This window comes from Triticum urartu, chromosome 3A, assembly GCF_056163025.1.
Source record: "Triticum urartu cultivar PI428250 chromosome 3A, HENAU_Tu73, whole genome shotgun sequence".
NCBI lineage: Eukaryota > Viridiplantae > Streptophyta > Magnoliopsida > Poales > Poaceae > Triticum > Triticum urartu.
In genome coordinates, this window is record NC_141875.1 from 83,231,205 (window position 1) to 83,242,573 (window position 11,369).

The 11,369-nt window shown below is 39.5% G+C and overlaps 1 protein-coding gene across 1 annotated transcript; it reads right to left on the reverse strand.

Moving 5' to 3' along the window:
* Window positions 1–1,963: 1,963 nt before the first annotated feature.
* On the reverse strand, window positions 1,964–4,540 carry LOC125542992 (uncharacterized). The gene is made up of 3 exons (XM_048706237.2): window positions 4,230–4,540; window positions 3,287–3,367; window positions 1,964–2,933 (listed from the first exon to the last, which is right to left on the reverse strand). Exons 1-3 carry the CDS (start codon window positions 4,392–4,394, stop codon window positions 2,568–2,570), a joined length of 612 nt encoding a protein of 203 aa, XP_048562194.1. The 5' UTR covers window positions 4,395–4,540; the 3' UTR covers window positions 1,964–2,567.
* Between the last annotated feature and the right edge of the window lie 6,829 nt (window positions 4,541–11,369).

Sequence of the window (11,369 nt, forward strand, 5' to 3'; positions counted from 1 at the left end):
ACCAGGCAAAAAATGGCACGCCCAATCAAACATGTGTCTGATAGGTAGCGCCACCAATTGTTTATATTGCACGAGCGTTTCGACCCACAAGACTGCCTCGAATCAAAAAAACGTTCAGCATTAAAGTTGTTCGTCTCGTCGAAACAGTCAAATTCACTTTTGGGCGCATCTTCGTCCGAGGTCGTTTGTGGCCTGTGAGAGTCAAAAACTAAACTGATGTCTTAGACTTGCCTAAATCCGAGTTCAGTTAATTTTGAAAAGATTTGGACGGGATTTGGAGTCCCTTTCTTGTACAAGAAATCCAGCCACCTCATAAATAGATGAGAGATGATGGCCGATTGAACAACACACAATCGATCAATCCACCTACCACTTTTACCCTTACTCTCTCTCCCTTGTTCTTCTTCTTCTCGTTATTCGTTCATTCTTCGTTTGCAAGGCGGCGAACCTCGAGGCCCTAGGGGCGATCAGGTCGACCTAGGGCAGCCCATAGCCGCCACGCGCCCTGACGGGTCCCTTCCGGGCATGTGGGGTTTCAGGTCTACAAAAACGCCCCCGGATTGCCTGCATACCGCACTTTCGATCGGATCTCCTTCGACGTGAGCTACGGTGCATCACCCCCGGCATCGAGGGTACACGGTGACGTGTTCGTGTGTGAACAGCGGATAGCCACCGTGCTGCATTACAGGATTGGGAAATTCCCTTGCAAATATCTGGAATTGCAGCTAGCAATCAAACAACTCACGAAAGCGGGATGGCAACTGATGATAGACCAAGCAAAGCAATTTGTCTCTCCATGGCAGCAAGGTCTGATCCAATGTCCGGGGCGACTTGTGTTGGTCAAATTTGTCATCGCTGCTACATCAATACACCACCTGATGGTTTCGGATGCTCATGTCTGGTTTTTGAGGAGTTAGACAAGTGGATGCGCTCGTTCCTCTGGGCGGCGAAGAGTCACTTATTCTGGGACAGAGGAAGTATTTGGTGGCCTGGAATACCATATGCAGGTCGACTTGCATCGGAGAGCTAGGCATTAAGAATCTACAATTACAAGCTCTGATGCTTCAAGTTTGACGGGAAAGTTGACAACGTTGTCAAGATCACGGTTGGAGATGGCCACCAAATTTTGTTCTGGAGGGACCGCTGGATACATGGACACGGTGCCAATGATCTACAACTGTGTGGAGGTTCATACCCATAACATAAGGACGGTGAACCACACGTCCGACATCCAATATATTCATCTTTGTCAGGCCATTGCCTCTGTTCAGTGGGATCCGCAGACAACTGCCACTTTTGCGTGGCCCTGTGTGACCTCCGGCGTGTATATGACGCGCTCGGTGTATCAATGGCTATGTCAAAGACTGGAAAGATCTCCTTTCGCTGCATCTATCTGGAGAAATTGGGCACCTTTGAAGTGTAAATCTTTGCGTGGCTTGCGGCACAACATAGTCTCTGTAACTCATATCGCCGTGCCAACCATGGCTCGCAAGACCAGACTTCGCCTTGTTATACTTGCCTGCAGAAAGAGGACAGCATCGAACATATGTGCAATGCTCGACGATGCAAGATACGTCCCTCTCCTGGTGGCTTCGCTCTAGAACTAATTTCAGCAAGGAGGAAAAACGCGGCTTTGCCCCCTTTGTCATTGCTACAGCATGGTTCCTCTGGAAGCAATGAAATCCGCGCGTCTTCGACAGAGTACACCAAGTTAGAACTCCTGTTCAGCTTGAGAACCAGACCCTCAGAGTCGGAGAGATTGCTGATTGGAAAGATGCAGGTGTTAAAGTAGGAGGTCTCCACCGGTTTGTGAGAAAGTAGGGTAGGACTTGGGTGGAGTGGTGCGGATTCTTTGCTCAGATGTTCACAACCATTGCAAGCCTCTTGTAAATATCTTTGCTTTCTTCTATAAAGATATGGTACGCCATTGGTGTACTCTCAGGAAAAAACTTGACAACCATCGTCAACTGTATATTATTGTATATTATTTCGGTGCTTATTCAGGGTACACACACAGGCTTTCTGTGTAACATCTACAAGGTAAAGACACTCAACCAACAAAAACGAACGGGGTGAAACAAGGTTCTATCTCTTTCTGCATCGCTGCATCTTTTACAGGTGCATATAGAACATACATAGCAGCGATATCAGTAACACAAATATGCAACAACACCACAATGATCCTTGTTGATCAGAGCATGGACTCTCGTCTGGTAATAATCACCAGAAAAGAACTGGTAATGCAGGCACGATTATGCCGAGACAGCCTGCAGGTTCACATCTTCCATTCAGCAACCGAGAAAGCAGGTGATCGCAATCCGCAATCAACAGCAGAGACCAGAAGGATAGTTTCAGGCTGTTATGTACAAGGTGCCAGAAGAGTGAGCAGTATGGTCACAAGGCAGGAGCTTTGTGCCAAGAGACGCAGACAAAGGCAAGAGAGTTCTGGAGGGGAATCACATGTACCTCTAGTTCATGGGACTTCTCCAGCAAATAAGGATCAGATATTGGAGGTTCCAATAAACTGACTGATGCTGTTGTCACCTTTCATATGGTGGTTCACAACTTCAAGGAGCATCATGGTTCATATCCATGGAGGGCTCGTACGAATTGGGATGCACGGAGTCCTGGTTCTGTGGAGAATGGTCGTTCCGAGCTCTGCTTCCACTTGGCGGGGAGTTTACAGGGCCATGTCCTGAGCACTGAACCAGATGGTTTGAATGGGAATTTTGCTGTGAAGGACTGCTGAAAACGTTTGAGATGCCTGCAGTTCTTGTTTGGTCGGTTTGGTACAGCTGAGAGTCAAGTGCAGCCGCCACATTTCCAAATGAGAAGGAGTTGATTTGGACATTTGCAGAAGGAAGACCATATGCTGGCTGTGGAGTTGGATGTTGGGAAGACCCTGCCATGCCTCCTCTGCTCTCAATCTCATTCTGTATAAAGAAGAGAAGCATCAAGGACTTGGGCCAGATACTAACATAACAATAGCAAGGGCTAAAGAAAACAAACAGGGAAATATCATCTTTTGAGCGAGGGCACAAGTTAATTCATGTATTGCTACCAGCAGCTTTAGCATTTCAATGGGCAAATGAATGATTTTGTGATGTTTGTATATCTTACTCTGAACCAAAAAGAGATGCCAATTCTCTTAGTTAACGAACACATGCTACATTTTGCATCCGAGACAAGGCATTGGCATAATATGTAACCTAGGGTTTAAACAGATTTAGAGAATTGGTTGAGACAAGTTAATATTCAGTAAAAAAGAACAAGTTATTCATATGACCTGCAAGTAAGCAAGTACATCAGCAACAGACACTCCCGATGCTTCTTCATGCTGACTGGATATCCACCGATGGGTACGCTCCTGCCAAAAATCCAAGGGTCAATTGAAGCAAATTATTAGCTGACAGTATGTGGTACTACATTGAAGAACACGAAGTGGTGCTCTGAACAGATTCCGCATACAACTTACATGCCGCTCAGACAAAGACCTAACTTACCACTGAACACTAAGTCGATTCCTATCATCAAAAGGTTTGTGAAATCCGAGTTGCATACATGATTATATATGCAGCACATTGCAAACCCTTTACTCTTTAGAACTGATTGTGTGCACCGTGTTGAGCTTTGGGCTCTGCACTAGTCTCTTAACCCACTTGAAAAAACAACATTACCACCACAGTTCCCCGAAACGTGCCGCGACATCGAAAGAATCGTAGCGCCATTAGCAGCGCCATCCGAAGCACCTCTTAGTCTCATAGAGATCACCGGATGGCACGCCCAACTGACGCTGTTGATACACTGTGTAATATGATGTAGCTGTTAATTCTCCAATTCTCTTCAGCTCCAATGGTGTCGCACAACAGTACACCACCATCTTGGCAAAGTACCAAGCCGTGCATTTTTCTTTTTGAATATATCTGGTTTTGTCGCCGCACACCGAATTTCTACGAACAGGTGACATGCTCCACCCAAGAAGCCCCCAAATCCCAGCACCACACCAAGAATTCTCGGCCAAATTCAGCAAAAGGAGCCAAATTCTCAATCCCAGACGGCCGGGAATCACAAAGAACTCGAGGCGGAGCCCTATCACCCTCTAATCCCTGCATAATTCGCCATTGACCGGACCCAAGAACTGCCAAGGCAGGATCAGACGACGCGCCAACCGATCAATCGGGCAACCGGCGGAAAACGGAGAGGCGGGGGAGGGGGTTGAGTTTACGGACCATGGCGTGGCGCTCGCCGGCGATGAAGGAGGCCTTCTGGTTGGCGACGGCCTGCGCGTAGAGCTGCGAGAGCGCGTTGGCGGCGCCCCGGAACGTGTGGTGCACCTCCGCCTCCGCGTCGTCCTCCGGACCCCGCTTCTTCCCCGCGTGACGCGCCGCCTCCATCCGGAAGATAGCCGGGGTACGGGCCGGAGAACCTTATGGAAGCTCTCCCCGGAGCAGAGGCGAAGGTGAAGGCGACGGTGGAGATGGAGGACGAGAGGAAGCGTCTGATGGCAGTGCGATGGTGTCACGTATGGTGGTGGTCCACGCCTTCGCGGGCTCCCTGGACCGGGTGCCCCTATGTCTCGCCTATAGCGAGCGACACGAAGGGAACCCTCGCGTCAAGGGCAGCGCGAGATAGGTCAGCCCAGGTGCTCTGGAGGCCACAGGATCGTTTTTTTCTTTACTTTTTCTGTTTTTCCACGTTTTTTTATTTTCGTTCTCTGATTTCTTTTTTTACATTTTTTTACACTTCCAAAAATTATTTAAAAAAAGTACGCCCTCGGTTCCGAAATAAGATGTTTTAGAATTTTTTAAATTGAATGTATCTAGACATATTTCCGTGTCTAGGTTCACTCATTTTAGTCTGTATCTAGTCCATATTGAAATATCAAAACATGTTATAATCCGGAAAGCATTGGAGTATATTACAAAACTATACTTTACATAATGTTTTGAAAAATGTTAATCATGCAGTCAAAAAATGTTAACTTTCTACCTGAATTATTTTTAATCAAAAAAAGTTAAATGCGTAGAAAAAAATGCACCATGTATTAACAAAAATAATCTCGTATTCAAAAAAATTAATCATGCATTTTAAATATATAAACAATGTGTATATAAAAAAATTGTTGACCATGTATTAAAAAATGTTAATAATGTATTTGTAAAATGTTAAATATGTATTAGAAGTAGTAATAGATATATACCAAAAGTGTACAATCTGTACAAAAAAAGGTAGACATAAAAAAATATAAGATTTCAAAAAATGTTAATCGTGTACTTAAAAATGGTAAAAATGTATACAAAAAATTTCCTTATTTATATGCAAAAAAATGTGGAATGTGTACTGAAAACCCAAAAAAGGGAAAGGAGACAAAGAAACAAGAAAAAATATACATAACGAACAAAGAAACAAAAAATAAAAAAGAATAATAAAAACCGAGAAAGAAACAAAATAACAAAGAAAATCGATAAAAACAAGGAAGAAACAAAACAAAACCAAAGAAAACGAAGAGAAAGAAAAGAAAAAAATTAGTTATAACGTAGAAAGAAACAAATAAAACTGAAGAAAATAAAAGAACCCATTCAAACAGAGAATGAAACAGAGAAAACCTGTGAAAAATGAAGAAGCAACAAAATCAAAAGAAACAAAAGAAACAATGAGAAAACGAATCTTTTACCTCAAGTTGGGGGCACGCCTTCTAGTTTTACACAAGCACAATTGTGCCTCACTAGCTAGGTGAATTTGAGAAAATCTTTTATGTAGAAAAGGTCCGCGGTTCTGAATTTGAACAGGTCCATGAATTCAACAAAACGTTCATGAATTCAAAAAAGGTTAAAAAAAGTCACTAATCTAAAAAAGTTTGTGAATTTGAATTTTTATCAAAAATTTGAGAAATTTTATGAATTTGAGAAAAAAGGAAATAAGGTGAAAAACCCGGTGAATAAAACTACATGGGCTGGCCCATTTAGATACCATTGTTGTGGAGGGGGGTGTGTGATGGTTAGCAAAATGCACTTTAATCGGCGCTCCAGGCGCCAAATAGAAGTTAGTTATTCGACGATGTTTCATTTTTGCCAAGCCGATTTTGTGAAGCTTCTAAAAGCTTTTGGTTGGTTCTTCTCTGTTTTTTCTTTTTTAGTTTTCTGGACCATTTTTATTATTTTATTTATTTATTTATTTGGTTTTCTGGATGGTTTAGAAAAATTTCATGATTTCAAAAACTGTTCAGAGTTCCAAAAATGGTTGTTACTTCAAAAAAATGTTAAAAAAATTCAGAAAATTGTTGATGAATTTTAAAAACAATGTTAGTTGAAAAATGTTCGTTAATTCAAAAAACTAATTGCAAGTTTGAAATAATGTTCATGAATTTCAAATATAGTTCTTGTATCCGGAAAATGTTTATGAATTTAAAAATATTCGTAGGTTAACTATTTGGAAAAAATGGAGAATTAAAAATAGTCATCTTTTCAAAAAGCGTTCGTGATCTCAAAATGGTTCATGATTTCAAACAATGCTCTAGAATTTGAAAACTATCATGAATGGAAAATTATAAAAAAAAGAAAAATTAAAAAGAATGGAAAGGAAAAAATAAAAAGAACAAACACGGAGAAACCCAAAGAAAATAACACAAAGAAACCGGCCTAGGAAGGTTGTACCACCTTCCCCAAACAGGAATAGGGAGTCTCCCATACGAGCCTACTTGTGCCGATGCAATATGGAACGTAGAGATCATAGGGGGTATGCGACTGGTTGCTACCCAGCAACCTACGCGACAAATAGGAAGCATTACGTTTTTCTATGTTCTTGTTGCACATCCTATTTTGCGCCTTGGTAGGCTACACAGTGCCACCAAATCCCCACGTGGGCCGCGGCATAGCGATAGCTAGTGCACCGACACGGATGCTCAGACGCATCGTATATTTTTTTCTTTGACCATTTGCCCCTCCCATTGAACACTTGACCAATTGCCCATTTGACCATTAACTATTGACTACTTGATCGTTCACTTTTGAAGAGAAATTCATGAAAATGATAAAATACCGTGGAATTGAAAAAATAGTTCTCAAATCTGAAAAAAACTTTGTGAATTTGGAAATGTTAATGATTTTGAATTTGAAAATGTTCATGAGTTCTAAAAACTTCATGAATACAAAAAATTTGCGAATTTCAAAAAGTTTCACCCCTACAGAAAACGTTCATTTGAAGATCGTGCATTCAATAGAAAAAAGGGATTTCACAAAAAAAAGGTTTTTGAATTTGAAAAAATTCATTAATGTAGAAAATGTTCGCGATTCTGGATTTGAACAGGTCCATGAATTCAACAAAATTTTCATGAATTCAAAAAAGTTTGAAAAAAAGTTCACTCATCTAAAAAAGTGTGCGGATTTGAAGTTTTCGCAAATTTGAGAAATTTTAAGAGTTTGAAAAAAAAGGAAACAAATTAAAGAACAAACAAAAGCGGTGAATAAAACTACATGGGCCAGGCCTTTTAGATACCATTATTGTGGAGGGGGTGTGCGACGGTTAGCAAAATGCACTTTAACCAGCGCTCTGGGCGCCAAATAGATGTTGGTTATTCGACATTATTTCGCTTTTGCGAAGCCGCTTTCTTGAAGCTTCTAGAAGCTTTCGTCTGGTTCTTCTTTTTTCTATTTTAGTTCTTTGGACCCTTTTTATTGTTTTTATTTATTTTTTTGGTTTTCTAGACGGTTTAGAAAAGACTTCATGATTTCAAAATCTGTTCAGGATTTTTTAAAAATGTTCCAAAATTTAGAAAGTGTTCATGAGTTCTAAAAATATTATTAGTTGGAAAATGTTCATGAAATCAAAAAACAAATTGCGAGTTTGACACAATGTTCATGAATTTCAAATATAGTTCTCTTATTTAGAAAATGTTTATGAATTTAAAAGATATTCGCAGGTTAACCATTTGGAAAAAACTGGAGAATTAAAAAAAGTCACCTTTTCACAAAGCGTTCGCGATCTCAAAAAGGTTCATGATTTCAAACAATGCTCTGGAATTTGAAAAATGTCGTGAATAGAAAATTCTAAAAATCAAAAAATGAAAATGAATAGAAAAAAGAGAAGAAAAAAAGGAAAAAATAAGAAGATTAAACTTGGAAAACCCCGAAGAAAATAACACAGAGAAAACGGCCTAGGAAGGTTGTACAACCTTCTCAAACAGGAATAAGTTGTCTCCCATACAAGGCTACTTGTGCCGACCGAATATGGAACTTAGGGATCACAGGGGGTATGCGATTGGTTGGTACCCAGCAAGCTGCGCGACAAATAGGAAGCATTGTGTTTTACTATGTTTTTGTTGCACATCATATTTTACGCCTTGGTATGCTACACAGCGCCACCGGATCCCCAAATAGGGCGCGGCATAGCGATACCTAGCACACTGGCACGCTCACTCACACGCATCGCCTGTTTTTTCCTTTTGACCATTTGCCCCTAGACCCATTGAACACTTGACCAATTGCCCATTTGACCATTGACTATTGGCTAGTTGACCGTTCACTTTTGAAGAGAAATTCACGAAAATGAAAAAGACCGCGCAATTGAAAAAAAATAGTTCACAAGTTTCGTAAAAACTTTGTGAATTTGGAAATGTTCATGATTTTGAATTTCAAAATGTTCATGCATTTTAAAAACTTCATGAATACAAATTTTTTCACGAATTTGAAAAAGGTTCACGCCTACAAAAAAAAGTTCATTCGAAGATCGTGCATTCGATAGAAAAAAAGGGATTTCAGAAAAAATCGTGAATTTGAAAAAAGTTCATTAATGTAGAAAAGGTTCATGATTCTGAATTTGATAAGGTCCATGAAGTCAACAAAATGTTCATGAATTCAAAAACGGTTGAAAAATAGTTTGCGGATTCGAAGTTCTTTCACAAATTTGAGAAATATTACGGATTTGAAATAAGGGAAAAAGGTGAAAAAAATAAAACAAAACCGATGAATAAAACTACATGGGCTGGCCCATTTAGATACCATTGTTGAGGAGGGGGTGTGTGACGGTTTGCAAAATGCACTTTAACCGGCACTTTAGGCGCCAAATAGAAGTTGGTTATCGATGTTGTTTTGTTTTTGTGAAGCCAGTTTTGTGAAGTTTCTGGAAGCTTTTGGCTAGTTCTTCTCTTTTTTTCTAGACCATTTTTATTCTTTTTCCATTTTTTGAATTTCTGGACGGTTTAGAAAAAACTTCACGATTTCAAAAATTGTTCATAACTTCAAAAAAACTTTGTTACTTCAAAAATGCGGAAAAGTGTTCATGAATTTTAGAAACACTATTAGTTGAAAAATGTTCATGAATGTGAAAAACAAATTGCAATTTTGAAATAATGTTCATGAATTTCAAATATAGTTCTCATATTCGCATTTTTTATGAATTTAGAAAATATTCATGGGTTACCTATTTGAAAAAATGGATAAATAGAAATAGTCATGATTTCGAAAGGCATTCGTGATCTTAAAAAAGGTTCATGCTTTCAAACAATGCTTTGGAATTTGTCATGAATGGAAAATTATAAAAATGAAAAAATGAAAATGAATGGAAAGGAAAAAAGAAGACAAAAAGAAAAAAGAAAAAAGAAAAAGAACAAACATGGAAAAAACTCGAAGAAAATAACACGGAGAAACCAGCCTAGGAAGGTTGTACAACCTTCCCCAAACAGGAATAGGGAGTCTCCCATACAAGCCTACTTCTGCCGACCCAATATGGAATGTAGGGATCACAGAGGGTATGCGATTGATCGCTACCCAACAACCCGCGCAACAAATAGAAAGCATTGTGTTTTACTATGTTTTTGTTGCACATCCTATTTGGGGACTTGGTAGGTTACACAGCGCCACCAGAACCTCACATGGGCCGCGACATAGCGATAGCTAGCGCATTGGAACACTCGCTCACACGCATCGCCTATTTTTTCTTTTGACCATTTGCCCCTTGACCCACTGAACAGTTGACCGCCCATTTCATCATTGACTATTGACTAGTTGACCGTTCATTTTTGAAGAGAAATTGATGAAAATGAAAAAAGACCATGCAATTTAAAAAATAGTTCACAAATTTTGAAAAAACTTTGTGAATTTGGAAAAGTTCATAATTTTGAATTTTAAAATGTTCACGAATTTTAACTTCATGAATACAATTTTTTTGCAAATTTGAAAAACGTTCATGCCTAAAAAAAGTTCATTTGAAGATCATGCATTCCATAGAAAAAATGGATTTCACAAAGAAAATAGTTCATCAATTTGAAAAAAGTTCATTAATGTAGAAAAGATTTGCGATTCTGAATTTGAAAAGGTCCATGAATTCAACAAAATGTTCATGAATTCAAAAAAGGTTGAAAAAAGTTCACTAATCTAAAAAAGTTTGCAGATTTGAAGTCTTTTCATTAAATTTTACAAATTTTACGAATTTGAAAAGAAAACTTCATGATTTTAAAAAATAAAACAAGAAATCAAATAAAAACATCCAAACAAACACATAAAGACCTAAAAACCCTGCCAGAGCCAATTAAAAACGTTAGAAGGTACTACAATCTTCCCAAAATTGGAATAAAAACGGAACCTAGCACCAGCTTCGCCGCTGGAGCTTCTCGCTCGCGTAATTCTTATGTGCGTTGGCCCATATAGAGTCTATCGGTACGAGTAACCATTAACCGGCTCTTTTTTGCCTAGAAAAGAAGCTTCTAGAATATCTTCCAAAGCTCTTCTTCAAGAGCATCAGTTTATATGTAGCTTCAAAAGGAAGCTAGAATAAATGTCGGACAAGAGCATACAATCACCAACAGCCAACAATGAAGTATTGATACATCCCAAACGTATCTACTTTTAAAACAATTTTGGTCTTGTTTGAGACTCTAATTTGCATGCTTTGAATGAAATTAACCCGGACTGACGTTGTTTTACGATACGAAGCCGCCGCCACCTTCTATTTTTCGTCGGGGGGGGGGGGGGCTGATCTGGAGTCCATTCGAGGCTCTAGACAGGAGTATTCATCGTCGTCGTCATCAGCAACCCTTCTTCATCAATAATTCCATGATGCTCACCAGCGGGAGTGAATAATTCCTTCGTAGACTTGCTGGACAGTGATGGAGCTAGATAATATTTGTCATGTAATTGAGTCAATTTGTTAGGCCTTGATCCCTAGTATCCACTATGTTCTGAGATTGATATTGCTATGACTTTGCTATGCTCAATGATTGTCACTAGGGCCCGAGTGTCGTGATTTCAGATCTGAACCCTCTATATTATCATCAATATATTTGAATTCTTGATCCTATCTGCTAGTTATATGCACTTGTTATTGTTCTGATCCGTAGACCCCATGGTGACAATAATTGGAATACTCTTCGGGGA

Coding starts and splice junctions, on each gene's coding strand:
- LOC125542992 (XM_048706237.2), bottom strand. CDS start 4,394: ATGGAGGCGGCGCGTCACGCGGGGAAGAAGCGGGGTCCGGAGGACGAC. Junction 3,368..4,229: donor CCGGCGAGCGCCACGCCATG/GTCCGTAAACTC, acceptor GATTTTTGGCAG/GAGCGTACCCATCGGTGGAT. Junction 2,934..3,286: donor ATGTACTTGCTTACTTGCAG/GTCATATGAATA, acceptor TTCTTTATACAG/AATGAGATTGAGAGCAGAGG.